At 51.1% G+C, this 23,574-nt stretch overlaps 2 protein-coding genes across 3 annotated transcripts in view; both read left to right on the top strand.

The window, feature by feature from the left end:
* MSI1 (musashi RNA binding protein 1) overlaps window positions 1-17,944 on the top strand; it is a 30,063-nt gene extending 12,119 nt beyond the window's left edge. The window contains exons 7-15 of one of the 2 annotated variants that reach the window (XM_059485347.1): window positions 5,248-5,296; window positions 7,297-7,379; window positions 7,997-8,114; window positions 9,707-9,787; window positions 11,052-11,108; window positions 13,891-13,959; window positions 14,081-14,235; window positions 14,657-14,722; window positions 15,672-17,944. In XM_059485347.1, the coding sequence (XP_059341330.1) occupies window positions 5,248-5,296; window positions 7,297-7,379; window positions 7,997-8,114; window positions 9,707-9,787; window positions 11,052-11,108; window positions 13,891-13,959; window positions 14,081-14,235; window positions 14,657-14,698 (654 nt within the window). In that variant the 3' untranslated portion in view covers window positions 14,699-14,722; window positions 15,672-17,944. Of the gene's footprint in view, window positions 1-5,247; window positions 5,297-7,296; window positions 7,380-7,996; window positions 8,115-9,706; window positions 9,788-11,051; window positions 11,109-13,890; window positions 13,960-14,062; window positions 14,236-14,656; window positions 14,723-15,671 lie in introns of both variants that reach the window. The other variant, XM_059485346.1, reaches the window with a different exon arrangement.
* A 2,272-nt stretch (window positions 17,945-20,216) lies between these two features.
* Window positions 20,217-22,102, top strand: PLA2G1B (phospholipase A2 group IB). Its single transcript, XM_059485362.1, has 4 exons — window positions 20,217-20,250; window positions 20,354-20,516; window positions 21,240-21,367; window positions 21,981-22,102. The coding sequence occupies exons 1-4, from the start codon at window positions 20,217-20,219 to the stop codon at window positions 22,100-22,102; spliced, it is 447 nt and encodes a 148-aa protein (XP_059341345.1).
* The last annotated feature ends 1,472 nt before the right edge of the window (window positions 22,103-23,574 follow it).

The following is a 23,574-nucleotide window of genomic DNA, read 5'->3' as shown; positions in this document are numbered from 1 at the left end:
AATTGTGTGTGGATGAGTCGGCCATGAAAGCTCAGCCTCTCTCCTGCCCAGAGAAAGAGAGAGATCTCCTCTCTAAAAATACCCTGGAAGCAAACGAGAAAAAATATCTGGGGTCTGAGAGGGTTCTGACCTTTAGGCTGCCATCTAATACTCCATCCAAATTCTGCACCTGAGAGGTCCTGAGGTCTCACTGGGGTGATGGCTGTTACTGTTGCCATGAGGGAAAATCACAGTGTCTGAGGTGCTGGATCAGGTGAGGGTCTGTAGGTCTGTCACAAATGCCTGTTCATGTACTCCTGCCACAAGAATGGGGTGGTTGACTTAGGTGTGTGAAATGAGTTTTCTCTGCTAATGCGAAAACCTTCAGATACTGATGGCAAATGCCTTTAAGGAAGAATTGTTTCTGTGCTTACAGTGGCCATGATTTTCCTCACTTTGGATTGGGAGAATGTTAATTAATTAATCCTTAATCTGCCGCTCTCTGGAAATTTCAGGGATCAAAGCTACTTGTCAACCTGCTGTGGATTTCCAAACTGGATTTTGGATTTTCTTCCACAGATCAGAGGGCAATTTATGTAAATTCTCACACATAACATGGTTGCCATGAACAGATGGGGAGGGGAGGAGAAGGGGAATCTGATCACCTCTCTTGTGGCAGTAGGCTGTTTGGCCTGTGGTGACAATGCCTCTGGAACAAAGGGTTCTCTGTGCTCCGCATCTGGTAGGCACACAGCCAAAACCACTCCAGCAGTAATGGTCATTCAGGTCTTCTGGGGTTCACCTGATATTTGCCAGGTGCCTGTGAGAGCGGGCAAGGACACCTGGACAGGCTGTTCTGCTCTCTGTGGCATGGAGCAGGCTCTGTCCCCTTGGCCAAGTCTCATTCCCAGAGTTCTGCAGAGCAGGGTAAGAAGGGTCTGAAAAGCACAGCACACCTGCTCCCTGGAGCCAGCCTCTCTGTCCATGCATCCTCCTCCTGGAATTGGCCTGTCCTGTTTGTGCAGCTGGGAGAACCTCACAGGGCTGCTAATGCTGTCTGTCTCTTGACAGGATGGCCAAGTGGTTTCTAGATGGTTTGGTTTCTATTTTCCATATGGAAGCTGTCTCAACAGTTACTATTTTTCTGCTTAACTTTACTACAAATATATTTCTGTGATTCCTTCTTGGACCAGCTCAGACATTTTTATTTGCACTTCAGGTGGAATCTCCATCTCCACAAACCCTTTGCTTTCAAAACTACCAACTTTCAAAATCTACCTTTGTGAAAGTGCATCCAACATTTCCTATCAAAATGGTATTGAAAATTATTATTTTATTAATACTGCATGAGGATGTCATTGGCTTCCCCATAGCAGATAACTAAAAATGAAACAGGAAAATTGAAAGATATTAGAGTGGAATTAAACCTCGGAAAACCCCCAGATATTTTGGCCAAAGCTGGATGGATTATTTGTAATTATGGCACCTTTAAATGAGAGATGCTGAAGCTTCAGTCATGGTATCTTCATCTCAGAAAATGTTTTTTTCAGGAGACTTTTTCCTATTATTTGGGTCTAGTACTACTTCTGGAATTGCATTGGGACTGTGTGAAAAGGAACTGTTGAGGATGCCCTTTTCAAATATTGCTTTAGGGGACTTACCCTCTGAGGAAAGGGCTTTCTCTGAGTGAACTCTGTTCACTCTTCTTCCAAGTGCCCTCACATTTTTTTTTAGCACCTGGCAGGACAAAAATTGCTCCTCATTTCTCCTGCTTGTCCAGAGAAGGCACAGGAACACTTAGGATCTAGAGAGAAGACAGCAGATTCCTTAAGCTCAAGGTACCAGGTTCCCAGGGGGGATTTTTAGTCAATTGTTGAGAATCCAGTGGCAAGTTCAGTTTGGATGTTGGCTTTAGGGGGAGATCATGCTCTGCTTCTGAGGACAGGGGAGTCCAGGCTGCTGGATGGCTTTTGCATGAAGGTTTGTATGTCACCCTCAGGCCACAAGCCTGAGTGTGTCGCAGATTTGCCACCACTTTAAATTAGGATAGATGCTTTTGAAAAATACATTTTAGCCCAGACAGGAAGCATGCAAAAAAAATCACTTCTCTTTTTTTCCCCTTCTTATTTAGGGAAGGCATAGGAACACTTAGGACCTAGAAAGCAGGGAGCACCAAGTCATCCTGTCTGATCCCTCTAGCTCAAGGCACCAGGTTCCTGGGGGCAATCATTTACAAGAGCATGTAGTGCCAGGACAAGGGGGAATGGCTTCAAACTGAAAGAGAGAGAGAGAGAGAGAGAAGGTTTAGGTTGGTTCTTAGGATGAAGTTTTTCCCTGTGAGGCTGGCGAGGCCCCGGCCCAGGCTGCCCACAGAACCTGTGCCGCCCCATCTGGGGCAGGTTCACGGCCCGGTTGGAGGGGCTGCAGCAGCCTGTGGAAGGTGTCCGTGCCCAGAGCCGCGGGGCTGGAACGAGGGCATGAATCCCTCGGGAACGCCGGTTCGCCTGTGCTGGGGTGCCGGAGGCCCCCGGTGGGTGCCCTCCCGAAGGCCATGGCAGGCCGCGGGCCCGGAGCGCTGCGGGGCGGCTTTGTGAGCCGCTAATCCGGGCCCCAGCTGCCATGGCGGCCGCGTTGCCATCGCGACGGCCCCGCCGGCGGCCGCCTTTGTTGGGGCCCGGCGCGGCCCAGCCGGGAAAGGCCCAGCGCGGAGGGAAGAGCGGGGGTGGGGGATTGCGGTGCTTCAGCACCACAATAGCTGCCCACTGACGGCCCGTGGTGGGGTAGAGTCGGTGCAGGCAGAGCTTTGGTGGGCGCTGGATGTGGTGCCTCAGAGGGAGGGTCTGCCCAAGTTATCCATGGCAGGAGACAGATGGATGTATCCCCTGTTGCCAGGGTTAGGGGGGATCTGGGCCCTGCTTTACCTCACAGGTGTGTGCTGAGACCACCCAACTCAACCCACAGGCTGCCTTGAAAGGAGACATAAAGATGGTCATGTGTAGGTTTTAAAGGCAATAAAATATATCAGTTACAGCCATACAGAGTTGAAGCTCTGGAGTTGTGTGCATACACACACACACACACACTTATGTACTGTATAAGATGTAGTTTTTAGCAGGAAACAGCTTTCAAATAGAGCACGTGTGTTACAACAAATATGTCTTTGCAAGACAAGTACATTTTGGAGTGCTGGGTACACGTCAAAGCAGAGCCATTGGAAAAAGCGCAGAAGGAGGAAGGCTGCAGCTCTGCTCACAGCATACAGCATGGTTTGGGATGAAGTGGTTGCATATCTTTCTCTGAGTGCTTGAGCACTGTGGCAGTGCCCAGCCATTGCCTGGGATATTGCTGTGCCAGGAGTTTGTGTGGAAGTGCAATGAGCTCTGCCACTTGCAGTTGCTCCTGCTTCCCAGGCTCTGCAGAGAGGAGGGCTGGTCAGACAGAGTAAATCAGCAGTGGGCCTGTGCTCATTGACACTAGTTTGTTTTTTTTTTTCTCATGCCCCTCTCTCATTGTGATGGGTTTGTGGTCTCCAGCTACCTGAGCTAGGAGTGGCACTGCCTCAGAGTGCCTTTGACACAGCTTTCCCAGTGTTTACTGTGGAGGACAGCAGCTATTTCTCCAGCCTTTTGTGAACTGCATGGGGGAATGGATCTAGATTTTAAAATGAGGAAAACCAGACAATAAAACCTGTTGAACTTTTTTAAAGCCATGTCTGGCTTCCCTCCAGCACATGACAGTTGTGCTATGCCATGAAGAGAAATGGTGCAGATGTGGGAGCAAGTGGCAATGGGGAATGACAGCGTGAGGAGCTGCTCTCAGTGCCCATCTCCCTAACTGTGTGTCCTGGGAAGCTGCTGAGGAGTTGCTTCAGGTCTGTGTCAAGGCTTATGTCCCCTGTGGCTCCAGGCTGGATGCTTGGCATGTTTCTCAGGTGTTTGTTTACTTGGCTGAGGAGGCTGAGCCAGGATGGTAAGTGTGTGAGATGAGCAGGAGCCAGGTTGTCTGTTGTCACCTGGAGTGGATGTGTTAGACAATGCCAAGGGCATCAAATATGATCCCTGTCTGCTTATGATGGTACTAGAATTGTCAGTAAGGGCTCCTTCCATCCACCTGGCCCTGAGGTGGAGCTGGGTGTCCTGGGGGCCTGCGAGTAGGAGCCTCTCCCTTCCTCACTGGGGTTGTGGGGTCTCCATGGGCAAAGCCCGTGGCTGCCTGTGCCAGCGCTCTGCCAGGTCCAGTGACTGTTCAGGAGCAGCCAGCAATGCAGATTCTTCCTGGGGCAAGGCAAGGGGGAAATCCTGTAGAGCTGGGGGGCGTGCAGGGCTCGCTGCTCAGGGAGGGGCTGTCTCACATGGAGAAGGAGGAGGGCCAGGGCAGCTGCTGGCCGGAGACTGCTGCCACCTCCCCTGAGCACTTGCACGTCCAGTTTCATAATCGGATTAAGGCAGTGGTATTAGAGGAGGGATGGGTCAGTGGGACAGGTTTACACTGGAGCTTACACGGAGGGGATTGAAGTGTATTTTTTAACCCTGCTCGGGCTGACCTGCGGAGTGGATGCTTTGCTCCACAAGGCAACACCCGCGGGAAGATGGGGGGAAAAGTGGCACCAGGCGGTGATGTGCCGCGGAGGAGAGCAGCCCCAGGCCGGCTGGGGGATGGGATCCGGCCGCCCCTCCCCCCGGGAAGGCAGCCCTGCTCAGGCCTTGCAGTAAATTTGCTCTAATTACAGCCTCCAGCAGTGGGAAACCTCACTTAGAGGAAAGGCTCCTCATGGGGTGGGGGTGGGGGCGCCTCCCAGCTTTCCCAGGCAGGCTCTGTTGTCTGAGACCTCCGCTTCCCCCACCGCTGGGAGGCCCCTTATTCCTCTCCCCTCTCCAGCTTTGCTTCTCTGCCCCCCTTTGATTCTCCTCTCCTTTGAGGCCGGGATTTGGGAACAATGCCCTCCCTGCTCCTTGGCTCCCGGCTGGAGCTGCAGGCAAACAATCGGGGTCGCTTGCTGCCACGGGCTGGGCCGAAAGGGCTCAGCCCAGCAGCACCTGCCCTGGGCTGGTGGGGGGACCAGGACCATGCTGGTTGTGGCTTGAGGAAGTGCCTGGTGTGATAGCTTATGTGTACTGCATATGTGTGCACACCCTGTTTCCTTCTCGGGGACAGGATGTCTCATCTTGATCCCCTCAGGTTTGGGAAAGCCAGGGAAGCTCTGAACAATTGTGTTGGAGGATGCTTGTTGCAGCAGTAATAATCTGACTGCAGCCATTCTCTTTGCAGGTGGATGATGCGATGCTGATGTTTGACAAGACAACCAACCGACACCGAGGTGAGAGCTGTCTCCTGGCCCTAGGAGGGGTTACTGCACAGGATTTGCCTCCTGCCTTGCCTAGGGAGGGGTCGGTATCTAGCAGCAGGGGATGCAGGTCGCAGCTGCTCTCTATCTTGCCTCCAGTCACCCCATTCTTTTGCATCTGCATCTTTTACCAGCGGCCCTCACAGCACAGAGAGCTTTTGTCCAGTGCGTTTCCTGTGCTGTAAACTCGTCGAGTTGCAGATACGTGAGAGGAGACGGCCCCCTCCTCTGCATGCTCACCTCCGTGGCTCCAGCCTGCAGTGTGTGTCTTACCTTGTCCCGAGTAATCTGAGCTCTGGGAAAGCTGACACGAGAGCCTGAAGAGTGCCTGCTTCTCGCCCCTTCCTCGGCCTGGAGCCCACTTGTGCTCCCAGGTCACCTTTTCTTACCAGAGTCCTGCTGATGGAGTCTGGTTACAGGATGGAGCAAGGCTGTGCTATTTGTGCTATACAGACCCAGCCCATCCATGGGTGTCCCTGCCTTCCTGGTCAGTCCTCAGGCCGACTACCTGGTGGTGTGGCAGGGCTTGACACTTGCATCCAGCTTGGAGATTTAATGGCAACAACTTGACCTGCAAACTTAGCTTCAGCCTCTTCCCAGCCAGGGTCAGTAACAGCCCTATGCTGACTGCTTTCCTGTGTGTTGTTTGAAGCACTTCCAAGCAGTCCTGCCCCCAGAGCAGCGAAGGAACTCTCCCTTCTGCTCTTGCTACTCTCTGTGCCCTTCAGATTTTTACTTTTTTCTAAAGCCATTCAATCTACTTTGACTGCCAGGCCTCGGCAGTCCTAGGATGTTGTTCCAGCTTCATCTTGAAAGGGAAGAAGCATTAACCCCTGTTCCTCCATGGGTGCCTGCCAGTCACTGGTCCAATTAGAGCCGTTGGGCATTTTGGGAGGCAGCAGGGAGAGCTGCTAGGCACTGTGTCAACAGTCAGGGGCTCAGCCCAGGGCATAGCAGGCCTGGTGGGGGACTGATGGGGCTCAGGACTGCTTTTGACATTTTTCTGCTGAATTCCTGTGCTCCTCTGCTAATGGGTGTTGAGGTGAGTGGTGTGAATCTACCTGGGCACAGACAGATGGAGGAGTTTATAGCGAGGTGTTTCTGGCAGTGTGGAGAAAAGGTGAGGTTTGGGCAGTGGATTCCCATCTGCTTTTGAATGTTATTTTACAACACCAGCTCTGGAATTGGCCAGCTCTGGAAAGCGGAAAGTTCTGCTTAATCCCAGCTTGCTTGCACAGCGAGCTCTAAGACATCCTCCCACCTGCCTCAGTTCTCCGGAAACAGTTGCAGTCAGCTTAGAGGAGTTCAGTCTGCCCACCCGAGCTGGGCTTTGCCAGAGCTGTCAGCAAAGGGGTTGGTGAGAGAAAGGAGGTGCGAGCGTGGGCCAGGGGCCAGGAACACGCTGTCCTGTCTTACCCCAGATACAAACCTTACTTTGGTGAAACTTTGCAAATCTCTGTGCCTGTATCTGCCTCGCTGTGTGGAGCTGCACTGCTGATCTGTGCCTGCTCACACGAGGCTTTATGGCCAGTGCCTGCGAGGGAGCTGCAGGGTGTTCCTGCTGGTGGGGTGCGTTTAGCGAGGGTGGTGATGTCCTGGCAAGCAGCTGTTGGTTTCCCCACCGATTCTTTGTGTGAGCATCTGCCCAGATCCTCCCCTGTGTTACCAGCCATGTGGTTTGCCTTGCAAATAGCAAATTTTAAAAAAACCCAAAGAACAACAAACCTGGGTTTGAGACCAATTGGGTTCAGAGTGGGTGGGAAGTACGGGATGAGTAGGAGAGGAGAATCTATAAGAGGACAGTCCTGTTCTTGTGCATAAAAGTAGAATTTGCTGGAGAGGGAAGATGAGTGACAGCTGTTTTCGAAAGGGCTGATTGTACTCTCCTTTTCTCCTGCCAATAAAAGGCTGTGAGTAGGGAGTTCAAACTGTGAGAGGTCTGACCTGATCAGGGAGTTTTGCTTTTTCTTCAGGATTTGGGTTTGTCACATTTGAAAGTGAAGACATTGTGGAAAAAGTATGTGAAATCCACTTCCATGAGATCAACAACAAAATGGTGAGTGTCTGGGGCAGAACGTGGGGGAGCAGGGACTGAGGTGTGGGAGAGGCAGAGTGTGAGGCACTTGGGTCCTGATGCATCTTCTCTGCAGTGGGGAATCAGATTGAGTCTTTTCCCAAAAATCACAGCAGTCAGTCTGGGGAAGAAACTCACCATATGGGGGTGAACAAGCATAATACTGAGTTCTCAAGGAGGAGAGCTAGCTAAACAAGGAATTGTACTGCGCTTGGAGTTTTTGAAGTTACACTAAACCTTGTAGTGGCCTGGGAAGGGGCAGGTTTTACCTTTATTCAGAAATGAGGAAAATTAGGCTTTGAGGCTCTGGTGCAGGGTCAAGTAGAACATCAAGGGCAACAGCACGAGGAGGAAAGCAGTGTTGGAACTCCCCATTGCCTGTGGTGGCTGCAGAACAAGAGGGAAGGCTGGCACCATGTGGGCTGGGGACAGTGATGCCAGGAAGGGCAGCAGGGCAGGCTGACAGAGGTGGCTGGGGCTGGGACGTGCTGTCACGCAGGCAGCCCTGCCTGACCTGCCTGTGCTCCGTGGCTGTGTCCTGTGACAGTCTGTGATCCAGCCTGTGACAGGCCAGCCTGATCCTTACTTTCTTGTGGCAGGTGGAGTGTAAAAAAGCTCAGCCGAAGGAGGTGATGTCCCCAACGGGCTCTGCACGAGGGCGGTCCCGAGTCATGCCTTACGGGATGGATGCCTTCATGCTGGGGATCGGCATGCTGGGTAAGCCCCGGTCAGCTCTGCCGCGCTCCCCCCGCTCCCGGCCGTGCCAGGCAGCAGCTTAGAGGTTTATTCCGGGAGCGCCGGGGCGGCCAAGGGCAGCGCTCCCCGTGCGGGGCCGCCGGGGCCTGTTCGCGATCGCAACTTGCCCTCTGCTGGCACCGGGAAAAACTGCAGACCGGAGTGCCACCGCCGCCTGCGACAGCCGAGCTGGTCCTGGGACAGCCGGGCCGGTCCTGTGACACCCGGGCAGGCTGGGCTCAGCCCCTGCGGGGCGGCTCTGCCCCTCGGCAGCTCCTCCACGGTCCCGCAGTGCACGTGGACAGCAATTCCTTCATGTGGAACGGGATGTAACTGCAGAGCTGAGTGTGGAGTAATCTGTACCCAGGCCTCTTCATCTCGTACAGGCTTTCTGATGATTAAAGAGTTGATTAAAGAGCCGCTACGCTTCCGCTTGAAGCAGTGGTCGGTGTAAATGTCCCCACTGCCATATACAGACTGTTAAAACGCCCTTTAAATTCTAGTTGAGTGTTGTCTCACTCTGTTCCCTCCCTCTCAGGTACAGTAAATACCTGGTATTACAGGGAAAGTTATACATTATCATGGAACTGTCTTGTAAGGAGAAGCTGGTGAAAAGCAGGCTGAGTTTCATGTCTACCAATGCTCCCAAGACAAAAGCATTCAGATAAAAATTTAAAAATGAAAAACAAAAGTCATTTGTAGCCCTATCTTTTGTAGGACCACAAAACCTCATGCCTGGATCTGAGAGTCAGCATGATCCTACCAGTGTGGGTGCTGGTCCTGGCTTCTCTCTCTTCTCGCTTTCATTGGAGCCAGGACTGAGCTGACCCAAGAGCACTGTTTGCTCAGGATCATTGCTGGTGTTGCTGGGCAGGGTGTACTCAGCCTGGCTCTCAGTGCTAAGCCTGCTGAGTAGCAGTTAGTCACTGAACAAAACCCCCAAAAGGGCATTTTTCCACCAATGTTTTCTCTTGACTTATTGAAGGAAAATAAATCTCCAGCCTGTGGTTTTGGGTTTTGCCTTTTCTGAGCCATCTGAATTTTAAAGCAGCAAGACTCAAACTGAGTCACTGGTAAATATACGGACTCTTGTCTTGAGAAATCTCAAATTAAATGTTCATCTGTGAGTGAATGCCCTGCCCTCTCACAGGCTTGTTCCTATAGGTGGTCAGCTCCCTGGGGAAGAGCAGGACTTGTGCTCCTGCCTGCACCATGGAGAAATGTTCTTTGTACCTGCATTCACCAACCCTTCTAGTGCAAAAGTGACTCAGCCATTCAAATGCCCCCTCCTCCCTGATCTCCTGTTTGTAAATCCAGCTGATGCATCAGAAAGCCTCAGTCTGCAGAGCTGTGAGTCTGAGAAGGAAATCTCCATGTCCTTACATGTTTGGAACAAGGAAAAATTAAATGGGCCTGCTGAAACTCTGCAGGCTCGCACGTGTTGTGTGCTCTGCCCATCGCTCTCCTGGGGCTTCTGCTGCTACCTCTCTCTGCTGTTCAGAGGATGCTCCTGCTGCTGGTGAGCAGCCAGACCTTGCCAGCTTGCAGTAACAGAGTCCTGTTCTCTTCCCCAGGTTATCCAGGCTTCCAAGCTGCCACCTATGCGAGTCGAAGTTACACTGGCATTGCACCTGGTTACACTTACCAGTTCCCTGGTGAGTGGAGCTCCCTGCTCTGTTCTTTGGTCTGCCTTCAGGTGATGGGAGCCCCTGGCATGATCTATAACCCAGGCTCTGCCCCTTTCACCCTTTTCCCTGTTTGGTCTTTCTTTAAAGTGGAGATGGATGTGGAAGGGGGATTGGAGAAGCCCTGGAATAGGTGGGAACCGCTTGTCCTTCTTTAGGATTATCCTCACGCTGCAGTGGCAGGAAAAGCCCAAGGCTGCTCCCATGTCCTTTCTGCTGGCCTCCTCTGCAGGGCTGCTGCTGCTGTGACACAGAAGGGCCCTGCAGCTCTGCCTGTCTCACTGCCTTTGTGTGTGTCTGTCTCTCTTTACCAGGGTTGCCACCACTCTGAAAGTAGCACAGAATGTTCAACCCCATGTGCCAGGGATCTCCTGGGCACGCAAAAGGCAGGTGCCTGCAGCACTGCAGTTGTGTTCTGAACAGTGCCTGGACCACTAACAGCCTTCACAAAGCATCAGGGGGCTGCAGATCCCCTGCAAACTGGGTGGTTTCTAACACTGCCATGCACTGAGAACATGGATTCAGCGATCAATGGCTGGAACCTGCTGTGTCCTGGCTGCTCAGAGCTGTGGGGCCTCCCCTCCTGCTCTCTGCCAGGCCAGTGAATAAGGCAGAGCACACTTAAGGGACACACTGTGCTGTTGCTATTTTCTAGACTTGTGGCAACTCTGAGCATCCCTTCCTTACTCCATCCCTCAGTGTGATGGTTGATATATGAAGTTTTGATATTAAGGGCTGGGAATGGGAAGTTTCCTCTTTGTCGAGGTGAGCCCAGGCTAACTGGCTGAAAGTTGCTGTTGCCTCCTGGCTGTCTGGAAGCTCTCCATGAATCTAGCTGTAGTGGCTTCAAGTCCCTCATTGTAAACCTGTGCCAGGCTGAGTGTGGCACATACTGAGCACCCACTGGCCTTGCTGCTGAGAGGTCAGATTGGCTGAGAGGTCAGATTGGCCAGGTCACAGAGTGGTGCTCCAGGGCAGACCTGAGGCTACACAGTGATGCTTGAACTCGCCCTACCCTGGCCACGTTTATTCCGAGATAAATGGATCCTTTCAGCCTTCAGGGCAGGAGTCCAGCACCTTTCAGCACCAGTTATAAATGAGTTTAAAGAAGACACTGGCCTGGTTGCAGTCTGGCTGCAGACTGCTCCCCCAGCAGACCCTGGCTGCTGTGTCTCTGGGGGTCTCCCTGGGGGCATTTGATGAGTTCCTAAGCTGTCTTGCATTTCGTTTTTAGAGTTCCGTGTAGAGCGGACCCCTCTCCCGAGTGCCCCCGTCCTCCCTGAGCTCACAGGTCAGTCCCACTCATTTCCTAAACTCACAAGCTGCAAGGGGAGAAGGGGGCTTTGTGCTGTTTCAGTGGTGTTGCTGCTCCACAGCCTGGCGCAGTTAGACTGGAAATGTGCCTTATTTCCTCTTTCATCTGGATAAGCTCCATTCAAAGCTGGGGATGGAAAGATGGAGAGGCAATCAGAGCCATGTGTATTGCCTCTGAAGAGGGCCATGCAGGTCCTTTCCTGCTGCCTGTCTCATTTTTAACTCCTTGCCCCAGGCTGTATGTAAACCAGATATGGAAGCTGCAGAGAGCAGGGTGACTTCAACAGGTCTACAAATGGCTTTAACCTGAGCTGTTGCAAGGATGAAATTTGGAGTGCTGGGAGAGGATGTGGATGCGCTCCTGGTTACTCTAACCCCATTTCCCTGGGAAGGAGGGACTTCAGGGAATGCTTTCCCTGCTCTGAGTGGTGCAGTTCCCCAGCTACTCCCACACAGGCTTCCCAGGTAGGAGTGAGTGTGGTGGGACCTTGCAAAGTCCTGCAGTACTTGTAGGGAGCTGTGGAACAAAATGGGAGCAGAGGATTGTTCTCAGTGACCTTCCTCAAAGTGCAAATGCCCTCTGGATCCTCAGCCCCTGGGGTGTGTGCAGTGTGTTCTCCCTATGTGATGTTCCTTCTGTCTACTTGCCCTTCCATGGCCATGTTTTCCCCAGCTCTGTCCTGTCCCTGGTTTCTGTCATAGAAAAGCAGCTTTGTGTAGCACCCTGCTCCCCATGTGCCATTTCATTTCCATAGTGTTCCTCCTTCCCAGTGCTTCCTTGCCCCCACCTGTTTCAGGGTTTGAATCTCTTTGCAAAGGGGTATGGAAAACCTTCCAAGGAAGCTCTTCTGGAATTAGCAGTACAAACAGGCTTGAAAGGGAGTTTCTGTGGCACAAAACTATGTTAATCCTCAGGGACTCTCTGTTTGTGAGGATGCTGAGGTTGGCAGCCACCAATGAACAAATTTCCCTGAGGGAGGTAGGGGAAAACTAAATCCCATTCCCTCATAACAAAACCCTTCCCTGACACCATGTATGCAGCTACATAAGCACCTTTGAGCCTTCTGCTTGGCAAGCAAAGCAGATGTGTGTCCAGTTGTTTATTTACATGTGTGTTTTTCTGCAAAACCCATCACATTTGTAGAGGAATGTTGGTGACTTGGTGGAATAGTTTCTCCCTTCATGTCCACCCCTAGCTGTCCTGCACCTTTTCCTAGCAGAGGTGACTCACCCAGGGCCTGGCTGTCACTGGTGCTGGGGGTGCACCAGAGCTCTGCACAACAAGAAGTTATTAATGCTGCTGTCCTGGCTGGGTGCCACGTTAGCTGACAGTCCTGAGTGTCTCGCTGAAGTACCAGCTGGGGATCGTGGCATCCTTCCCTCCCTGAGACGCTTCCCTTCTGTTAAGCAGGCGCTGCACAGCCCTGGCTGGGCCGTGGTTCCCGTGCAGAGGCTGCAGTTGGCCCTGGGGAGGGCAGAGCCGTGCGCTCGAGGGCCCTCATGCCTTGAGTGGCTGCAGCACACACGGGCTGCGCTCCACGGCTCTGGGAGGGGAGCCAAGGGGAGGAGATGGCACAGGCAGGGATGCACGCACAGGTGCTTTGTCACCCAGCACAAACCTGGTGTCTCAGCAGATAACACTGCAAAGGCAAGAAGGATTTTTCTTGGAAAAAGAGCTGGAGCTTTTGAGATGACATTGCCTCGTTTCTCAGTAAAACCACATTCACTCATGTGTTAGGGACTTGCAGGAGGGTGGCTGCCAGCAGCCTTTCTTTCCCAGAAAAGCATCTTTGGGGGTGATGTGGAGCAGCAACATGCCTGCGTTGGCCCAGGGCCTGTAATGAGCGGCTAACCCAGATAGAAGCCTCCTATGACGTTTGCTTGAAACACGCTGGTGCCTGCTACTAAATATTCCCTCCTAAGCTAGTCTGGGTTTCAGCCTTTACGCGATTGATTTGTTCTGACCTCTTTTTATGGTGCTCTAAACAGAATCACAGTGAATTTCACATTCAAGCATGAAATGCTGACCCAGTCATTTTAAGGGCAAAGAGAAACATACTGGCTAGATGCCTCCTGCCCCGAGGGCTGAATGCCTCTGGCAGTAGTTGGGAATTAGAACTGCTACATATAAATTAAGACTTACTGTTTTAATTAAGCAATTTCTAGTTCCTGTTCCCTAGGTATATGTTTCCTGCTTTTCTACAATATACAATGAGGTTTTGAGCAATCAGGAGCAAAACTCAGTGTGGGGAGAATGGTATGTGTTGTGCAAAGAAATAGGGAGAAAGAGGCTATTAAATTGTTATTCAAGAATATTAACAAGACACAGAGGAGGGGCTGAGCCTCAGGATGTTAAGCCTCAGCTGCTGTCCCTGAGCTGTTGCCATTCTCCACATTTACTGCCAAAATCTGGATCTGTAGCTTCAGATTAACTGCATCTTGCAAGCTTAGCAGTGACAGGATACATCTGAAATTGCCCACTCTCATTCAGCTCTTCCACACCATGCCTTTGGCTGCTCTGGGATGTGAGCTTGACAGAGCATGGCTCGTGCATTCCCCTGGACATTGGCTGTGCAAAAGAACACTGGTAAATTCAGGGCTATGCACTTCCCTGTTGTCATCCTTTAATGTCCTCTGTGGTGCACCAAGCCAATACATATGTGTGAGCCCAGTGTTTTGCAATAGGAAATGCAGGCTCCCTTTGAGGAGTTTCCCATGTAGCCACAGTGCTCCTGAGCTGCCTGTTCCTTCTTTTGCAGCAATCCCCCTCACTGCGTATGGACCGATGGCGGCAGCAGCGGCTGCGGCGGCCGTGGTGCGAGGGACAGGTAACTCCACTTCCCTCCCCAGCACGGGCCCTGCAGGAGCTTTGCCAAGGGGCTGGGGAGGGGGGTGGGACGGGGTTGCATTTTTGGGATCTTCACTCTGTAGTTCTGCTGCCTGCTGTAGGTTCCACCCCCAGTCGCACCGGAGGCTTTCTGGGCACCACCAGTCCCGGGCCCATGGCAGAGCTTTACGGGGCTGCCAACCAGGACTCAGGGGTCAGCAGTTACATCAGCGCTGCCAGCCCAGCCCCGAGCACCGGCTTTGGACACAGCCTAGGGGTGAGTGCTCCCTCTGTGCAGGGAGAGACATGGGGAGTGGGCTGTGTCCCCATGTGGCTCCCTCAGTCCACTGTCTGTTTTCTGGTGATGAAATACCACCCACTGCAGCATTGGCTGTGCCACTGCTGAGCCCCAGACCAAGATGGGCAGTGCAGAGCCCACATGCTTGGTTACTGTTGGCTCTCTCTGATCACCACTCAAGGTCCTGATCTCCAGTCCTTTCCCTGATCTAGCCCAGGCTTTCCAAGAGCCCATCTTGGCCCTGACACAGCATTCTGCAGGGCGATGTGATCTTTAGACCTGGCACCTCCAAATGAAAACATTTACTCAGTCATCTGGGCCATGACTGAATTTGTTGTGTTAGCAATTCTTCTTCACTGTTCTTTTGTTTAAGAGTGGGGTTTTAACTCTTTCTTCACAGGGTCCCTTGATTGCAACAGCTTTTACCAATGGGTATCACTGAAGCTGGGGACCAAGGAGGCAGGAGGTAAGACAGCTTTGAACAGGAGCAGGTAATGAGAGAGAGGAGTGAGGTTCTGAGCTGGTCCCTGTGCTTGGGCTCTCAGCTGAAGCTGTGGATATTGCTGTGTGGCTCCATGGCCTGGCCCAGCCTGTGGGAGGAGTCCTGTGGCCAGCCTGGGCTCCCTCCTGAACCAGGAGGCTTGGCAGGTTGGGTTCCTACTGAACACTCCCCAGGCTGGGAGTGGAGAGTGTCTTAGGGTCTGGCACAAAGAAGAATAAAATGAAGCACTGACAAAAAGAGAAAACATCTGCAGGGTTGGCCACCGTCACAACCCAGTGGTGATCTGAGAGACAAGCTTGGCTCTTCTGTGGGGCTGGGGAAGCCTCCACCATGCAGCTGGTTGTTCTCACTGCTGCTGAGACCAGTCTCTGGGAAGTGAACTTTTTCATCTCCTGCCTGGGAAAAGGGCAGAAGGACAATCTGATCAGTTCTGGTATTGGTCCTTGGAAGGGCTGAGAGGGAACTGGTGAATAGTTTTTGTTTGCTTTTCAAATGTGACTGAAGTTAGCTGGCTTAAAATTTAAAATTTAAAAAAGTAAACAACCAGCTTTTCAAAAAGGGGGGCAAAACCTGGAGGGAGCAGTGTCCACAGACAGGAGCCTATGGCAGCCTGGCAGGGCTGGACTGAGCTGAGTGCTGGGGAAATGGCTGGACTCTGCTATGTCCCAGCCCTCCCAGGGACCAGGCCATGTAGTGTGTGAGACCTTGTTCCCCAGGCCTGCACATTGCCACTGAAGACAGAAACATCTCTGCTGTGCCTTGTCCCTGTGCCAGTGATGTGCAGAGTAAGACTAGGTTGGGACAAAGTTTGGGTATTGGGTGTTTCTGTCAGATCACACCAGAAGAAAGCCCCAGGAAGAGAGCTGTGGCTGTTCTAGACCCTGTCCCTTCCCTCCCCTGCTGTTTCCCGCAGATTCCCCAGTGACCTGACCGAGGACAGCGCGTGGCTGGAGGATCTGGTGAGCCTCGGGGGATGAGCCAAGGTTTCCTTTCTCTTGAATCAAACTGCACACTGCCGGCTGGCTGCCAGGCTCCTGCCGCCCTGCCCGATCTCTCCCTTTGACCAGACCACACTGGACTGAACCCGAGGAGATCATCTCGCTTTCCTACTAACCACCGACGGTTTACGCTTCCCCTCCCTGCCCCCAGCCCACTGATTCTTCTTTTATTTATTTTATTAGCTGTTAGTTTTATTTTTTTATTTTATTTTTTTATCTTTTTTGGGGGCTGCCCCTTCTTTTTGTTGTTTGCTCTTTCCCGAGCTAGTAGACATATTTTATGAATTGGCTTTGTGATTGTGTTAGGTAGTTTTCATTGAGGAGTATTTTTATTTGGCTTTGAAACTGTTTTGAATATTTTCAACTCTGTTGTTGTTGTCGTCAGTGTTTTTAAAGCACGGTATGTAACAAGAATGCAGTTCTGAAGGGAAGAAAGAGACAGAGAGAGAGAGCAAAGGCTGAGAGGAACTGCTGTATTTCTATTTTTTTTAAAGAAACTGTTTTTAATTGTTTCTGTTTTGTAAATGTGAGGCTTTGAAAAGTGTGAAACTCCAAGGATCCGAAAACGTTGGACATCACTATGGAACAAAACAAATGTATATTTTGCTAAGTGAAAAACACTATCCTTACAGCTGAAAGATTTTTTTTCCTAGGTTTAGTTTTACGTGGGGTTTTCTTTTTCCTCCTGTATAATATGTAAATATCGTGAGCTGAACCTGGCTGCTGCCTGCAGCCTGGCTCCAAGGAGCAGCTCCAGGTCCTGGACTTGGTGCCGCAGCGTGAGCAATACTCTCCAGCAGAATCCTGACAGGACTTTGTTCTTTTTTTGTACACCTTTTACTGTAAGATTTTAAGACCTCTGATGAGATGAGATGAAAGGGGGGCGGGCGGGCGGGCGGGGTGAAACGTACCAGCCATCGGCTGTTTTGCTGAGCGGGTTAAAGCTGCTTCCAATTGCTTGATGTACAGACTCCATCCCTGGGCTCCGTAGCACAGGCTCTGGGCTGGCTTAGGGAAAGGGCTTTGCCGCCGTTGCTTGTCTTGGTTACTTTGAAAGGAATTCACTCTCCAAACTTTATCGCTTGCGTCAAGATTTCCTGGGAAAGGGGATCCTCCTCCGGAGGCGAGGGTATCGAAGGGGTGTCAGCCAGGGGGAGATTTGGGTAGTCGTTCTCTGAAGGGCAGGGCTCTGGGATGGGGATTCATTAACAGGGGAGAAAAGCATTAGGGTGGTGATTTGGGGGCGGGTTAAGGGCTTCTCAGGGATTATATGAATTATAGATTTGCAGCTTCCCATTTGCTTTACTCTGTGTTCTGAAGACTGTGGGAATTTGTCCGTTGTCCTGTGTGGGGTGATCTGGTCCCTTCTCCAGAACCTGCTGGGGCTTCCCCTGGTATGGTCCAGGCCTCTGCCAACCAGCACTCTGCCAGGGGAGACCTCCAGCAGGAATACATGGGGCAGGTTTGGGTCTGGATTTCAGTGAACCAAAGACCTTGTTAAGGGGGGTGATTAAGCCTTTTATTAAGATGCAGCCAAACTCTTTTCCCAGGGAAATAAAAGCTTCATCTTAAGTTTTTAAAAATCATTCCCTCTCTTCCCCCAAACTGAGCCCCTGTAAAGGAGATGGGCATTTAGAAAAGGACTGGGAGGGCCACAGTGCCCACAGGGCCCTTTTTCTCTTCTATCTCTCCCCCGTCTGTTGGAACTTGTCCTGACCTGGGCGATGCGTTTGGAGAGTTCTGTTTAGGTAAGAAGGTACTTAACAGATCAGTACTGAAAACACAAAGCAATAATTTTTGTTACTGAGACAAGAGTCTGTATGTCTGTTTTTTTAAATATTTCCTAATTAAAGAAGAGCTGCATTTTATTGGGTTTATTTTTATTCTATATACTTCAAATTTGGGTCTGCGGACAGCGCTTTCCTCCCTCTTGGTGTATGCGCTGAGCTGCTTCCGTGCCCCCTCCAGACATCCCGGGCCAGCTGTGCTGCTGCTGGGCTGTGAGTCACTCTCTGGCCACTGCCTGGAGGCTGGGGCTCTGGTTTCAGGGTGGGCATTTTTTTTAAAAGAAATAAAGCTGTGTTTTTAAGCCAGTAAGTTATTACACTCCAGTGTTTGTTCTCTCCACACCTGTAACCCTTTTTCCAGATTTCAGTTTTAAATTCCTAATAAATTATTTGAAAACTGTCCTTCTCTGTCATTATTTGGGGGTGCAAGGTTTTCCAGTGGGGGAGATTTCAGGACCTGGCAGGAGTTGCATCCTGCCTTGAGTATAAAAGCCCCAGGCAGGTCTCTGACTTGCTGTTCTGCTCCCACACTTTGGCAGTGGCCAGTTTATAATGTGAGCCAGATCTGGTTTTAGTAGAGATTGTGTCTCTTTACACTACAGAGGTTTTGTGTATGCATCTGTGGGTTCAGAAAAGGAGATAATGTGTTGCTTACAGGTTTAGCACATACCCTGGATTCAATTGATTGTGGTGGACCAAGGAAGCTAGAGATGCAAGGAAATATAATGTGGAGATGGGAAGTAAAGTCCTTAACAGACAAAAGAGAGAAAGGAGAATTTTAACAGTGTGGAATAGTAGGGAGCTCTGCAATAGGGCTTATAAAAAAGCCTTAAAAATAATTTAAGGCTTAAGCCTGTAAATTTGAACCAGTTATAGGTTGAAATGTGCTCACAAGTGTACCAAGGGATCAGTGATTTTGTATACAGCACAGGTTGGGGGAAACCAAAAATAGCATTGGTGGAAAAATCTTTACCCTGCTGGGATTTTTCTCATGAGGCACTTGTAATACTCATGCTTGCTTTCCCACACTTGGTGATCCTTTTGTTGAACTAACAGTGTAGGAAATTGTTGACTTATGATTTTAAAAAGGCCAGTTGACTGGAAACTTTCTAGGAAACAATAATATATCATGTACTGAGAACAGAGAAAAAGGAACCAGACTCCTAAGTTTCATAGGTAAGAAAACTTTTTTTTTTTTTTTTTTATGTTAAAGGCAGTGAAGACAGAGAACTCTTAAATAGATATTGAAGGGAAAGTTGCCAGATTGATCTGTGGGCAAAAGACAAAATTATTTTTTCTGAACTAACTGGTACAGATTGTCCTTTACATCAGCCTTTAATGTTTGTTCAATACTGGATTAGAACACTGAGAATCTTAAATCAACCCAGCCTCTGTTCAGCTGTAAGTACCCATGAGTGGGGAGCCCCAGAATGGGAGCACTTGCAGAGATCAAAGAAGTTGGAATGGATCTGGTTGTTCAGCACCATGTCTAACTTGCCCTAGATGTCCTATGGATATGTCAACATGCAGTACTGTGGGTACTGTGGGTGCCCTGGTGTAGTTTCAGACCCTATGAGGAGGAAGGTGTCCTCATCAACCCTTTGGAACCTGCTGGTGGGGTGTGAGCCCAAAGATTCCTGCATGAGCACCCTGGTGCATGGGGGTGTTGCAGAAAGGTGGCCTTTGTTTCTTTGGTGCTTTGTTTATCAATGCAGACTTGACAGCCATGTCTAGGAACTGTATCTTGAGGGTGTAAAAATGCCAGACCTGTAGCCCTGAAAATGCCAGAGCCTCTGGGGTCTAAATATGAGCACACTGTTTTACTTACCCCTGACTGATTCCAGGAAGATTTTTCTTACCCATTTTTTTAAACTTCTTTCAAGGTTCCCAACTCTCCTCGTCCTATGGCATAGAAAACCAAAGGTTCTTAACTGGGTTCTGCATTGGTGTTGGAGAAACTGCTTTAAGTCACCAAAGTCTGCTGTGTATGTTGAAACTTCTAAGCCTGGTTCATTTCCAATGTAGATTGCTTAAGGCCACATAAAACCAGATACTACTCCTTGTTTAAGCCACCTAAAGGTTTTCCAGGTCACTTGGCTCCTATTTCTTGTCTAGTAGTACCTCCTTCTGCTCTGTGGTTTTAAAGTAAAGAATAGCTTGATTTTTTTCTTTCAGTTGAGTTCATGCCAAATGGTCATTTGATGTGATTGGACAACTTGTATCTTATTCTCTGAATTATGCCAGGAGAACTCATGGAGAGATACAGGATTAATGATATGTGGGGATACCATAAAAAGAGGATGCAAGTATTAGTGGCAGGTGGTTATTAGTGTGCCAAGAAACTCACAATCAAACTTCCATACTGCTATTATATTTTAGTAGAGAGCCCTTAAAAATGTCCAGATCTTTCAGGCTGACTTCTAATAGTAATACTACAAGAATTTAATAGCAAAATCTTAGAGAGCAAATATTTGCCTTTCCAGCTTTTATGGATTTAACTCAACTGGCCTTCAACTGGTCACACCACAAGCTGGGGCCCACAGCCCCCGATGGAAGAAGTCTGCATTTAGTAACATAAATACTGGCTGGGTTATCTCGTACCACGTCAAGGTGAGCCTGCTGTATAAAGACTCATTTCCCTTGGCACCAGTGTTTGTGTCAAGAGCTGCAAGGATGAAGTTCCTGGCCCTGCTTTTCCTGCTGTCGGGTGTGTAGGTGCCCTTGTCCTGGCGCAGGTAACCCCGAACCTGACTCTAACCTCCCTCTGTCTGTCTGTCTCTCTGTCTGTCTGTCTGTCTGTCTGTCCGCAGTGGGCGCAGCCAGCGCCGAGGAGGTCTCGCCCCGGGCCGTGTGGCTGTTCCGTGAATTGATCAAGTGCACCCTGCCCCAAAGCCACCCCCTGCTTGAATTCAACCACTACGGCTGCTACTGCGGCCTGGGGGGCAGCGGCACTCCCGTGGACGACCTCGACAGGTACAACTCTGCATTTACAAACTTCTTTCCTTGCTTGTGCTTTGCTGCTTCAGCTTCATCTCAGCTGGCCCTGCCTGTGAACGTTTACAAAACTCTCTGGCTGCTGTGAAGGAAGCTTGCTTGCACAGATGGATTCAGGGGAAAAGGATGTGCTCTATCACACCTTGATGCCTTATTACTAAGATAAAATATAATTACAGTAGCTCTTCTCTTCTATGGCAATACAGTGTGCTCATTCCAGCATTTTTTTTTTTTGCAGCAGCAGTGCTGGCCCAGAGCCTGGACGCAGCTCTGCACACTCTGCCTGGTGCTTGACCATCAACATGTTCAGGCTGGGCTGCAAAATGCTAGGAACTGGCATGGGCAATTTAGAGACACACAAATCTGGCAGCCAAGTCTTGGATTGTGTTGGCTGAGAGCTTGTCAGCTACCAGGCACTGAGGGGAAGTGTAGGGTAAACACTGGCTTTGGCTTTCCCTGTGCCCAATAGACACCTGTGAAGATGCTCCCATAAGTACTTATTTACCAGATACCTCTTGGACCATGAGCTGGCACAACTCTATCCCTCTGAGGTCTTTTGTGTCTGCCCTCTTATTGCTGGGTATCTTTTTTTTTTTATTGTCAAGAGCCTTGTCAAAGCAAATCTAACGTATTTGTGTGTCTTACAGGTCAGTTAAGCCTGTGATTCTGGTATTTTCTAGCCTTTTTCTCCTTGTTTCCCAGGTGCTGCCAAGCCCATGATAACTGCTACACACAGGCAAAGAAAATGGAATCCTGCAGATTCCTCGTGGACAACCCGTACACTAAGCTGTACCGCTACAGCTGCTCTAATGGGCAGATCACATGCAGCAGTACGTCCCTTTCCACCTCACCCTAGATGTTCTCCAGCCTTTCTCAGGAAAGAGCAGGGCTGTGTTACACTCACACCTCTGTGACAGGAAGGCACAGTGCAAGTTCTTGCCAGGGGACCTGGTCCTTAGAAAGAGGGCACCTCACACAGGGACTGGAATGAGTATTCTCTATATAGCCCAAATTCGAAGTTTGTGAAGATATATGGTACAACAGAATATAGAAAAGCCTGTTTAGTCTTCAAGGGATTGAGTACTATTCTGGGAGGCATTCTAAAGGCAATATGCAAGAGATCAGCATGTTAACTTGGCATTGTTATACAGTTTCTGCCAGACACCTCTGATGAACCGTGGAGACTTTACAGGGCTCTGGAACGGAGGTAAAGAGCAGAGAGGTTGGCAAATAAGGCTGTAGGGAAGGGAAGAAAGGGCAAGGAGATAGCTTGGCAGGAACACACAGCTTTCGGGGCACTGGGTTAGTGGGCAGAAGCCTGTTCCCCCCTAGAACGATGGCAGCAGTGAAATGGGCACACCTGACAGCAGAAATACCAGCCCGAGCCTCTGCAGCGCCTGGCCAAGGAGCCGCGGGCTCTGACCGCTCCTCTCTCTCCTCCAGGCAAGAACAGCGAGTGCGCCGCGTTCATCTGCAACTGCGACCGCACCGCAGCCATGTGCTTCGCCAAGACGCCCTACAACCCCGAGCACATGAGGCTGGACAAAGACAAATACTGCAAATAGTCACCGTCGTGTGGTTCAGGGCGGCCGCAGGCCAAAATAAACAAATAAATAACCTAAACCGACTCTCGGGGCCGCCGCTCGCCGCCGCGCTGAGGGGATGGGGCGGCGTGCGGGGCGGGAGGGAGGGAGGGAGGGCGGGAGGGAGGGCGGGAGGGAGGGAGGGAGGGAGGGAGGGAGGGAGGGAGGGAGGGAGGGAGGGAGGGAGGGAGGGAGGGAGGGAAGCCCCGCCCCGCCCCCGCTGCCGCTGCGCACGGCCCTGTGTGGCGCGTGAGGCGCCCCCGCGTTCTCTGATTGGCCCTTGGAGGCGGCGAGGGCGGAGCGCACCTGCTCAGGGCCTCGCGTGCCCCCCCCGCCCTCAGGTACCCTCGGGCTGGGGCTGCTGAGGGTGGGGCTGCGGCTTCCCGCCCTCACCCTCCCTGGGCGATCGTCCCTGCCCGCCGTCACCCTCACGGGGCTCCTCAGGGCGACCGTCCCTGTCTGCTCTTACCTTCACGGGGCCCCTCAGGGCGACCGTCCCTTCCCGCCCTCACCGTCTTGGGGCGACCGTCCCTGCCTGCCCTTACCCTCCCGAGGCCCCTCGGGACGACCGTCTCTGCCTGCCCTCACCCTCACGGGGCTCCTCAGGGCGCCCTTCTCCCCCTCCCTCACCCTCACTGCCGCCTTCACTCTCCCGGGACTCCGGAGGGCGCCCTTCAAGCCCTCCCTCAGCCGCCCTCGCCTCGGGCTGCCCACGCGGTAGCCGCAGCACAGCTGTCCCTCTTCCCCGGGGCATCGCTGCGTGAGGGTCTTGAGCCCTTTGGTTCTCCTTTCTCCTAAGGGTCTCTGTGTGCTTACCCTGGGGAGCCCTTCCCCTGTTCGCAGTCAGGAGCTGCAGAGAAGGAGGTAATGTCAGCCTGGAAGGCAGGGAGCCCGTCTGAGGGACAGTATCTGTTCCACTTTCCCAACCCTGCCAAGCTCCTATGCCAAAGCTGCCCCCTGCTCTTGGTACCGGTTTTGCTGGCAGATGTTTTTGGAGGTGTGGGTGAACTCCAGGGGCAGGGTCTACACACACCCCCTGCTTGCTGGCAGGGTGTGAGGAGTGTCCCGGTTCATCATTAGAATGAACTGTATCCAAACATGGAGCAGACCCCAAGGATCTGAGAGTGCTCTGGGAAATGAGAAACAAAAGGAGAAGGAAGAAGCTGGCTTGGTATGTTATTGGAAGGTACTTGCAATGCCTTCCTTCTGAAAGTAAATGTATCTTTCTTTGAGGGCATTAGAATGGTATTGAGAAAGGATAGTGAATTGCATTTAGTTGTTCTTTTCCTTGAAAAGGGGAAGGGATTGTGTCACAGCCAGACACATTCCATTTTATGGTAGATTAAGTCCTGGTTTTTTACCAGTATTGGTTGCTTGTTTTTCTCAGGTGTTTGTGTATGAGAATTTTCTGGAAACATTGAGTGCTTGGAGTCTTCCACAGAAATCCTGAGGAT

Source organism: Ammospiza nelsoni, chromosome 18, assembly GCF_027579445.1.
Source record: "Ammospiza nelsoni isolate bAmmNel1 chromosome 18, bAmmNel1.pri, whole genome shotgun sequence".
Classification (NCBI taxonomy): Eukaryota; Metazoa; Chordata; class Aves; order Passeriformes; family Passerellidae; genus Ammospiza; species Ammospiza nelsoni.
The sequence above is the reverse complement of the archived record's forward strand: the minus strand, read 5'-3'. Positions and strand labels throughout refer to the sequence as shown.

Bases quoted from the DNA above. Each gene is read 5' to 3' on its own strand.
- PLA2G1B (XM_059485362.1), top strand. From the start codon at position 20,217: ATGAAGTTCCTGGCCCTGCTTTTCCTGCTGTCGG. The intron at 20,517-21,239 runs GTACAACTCTGC...CTTGTTTCCCAG, and splicing joins CCCGTGGACGACCTCGACAG to GTGCTGCCAAGCCCATGATA. The intron at 21,368-21,980 runs GTACGTCCCTTT...TCTCTCCTCCAG, and splicing joins TGGGCAGATCACATGCAGCA to GCAAGAACAGCGAGTGCGCC.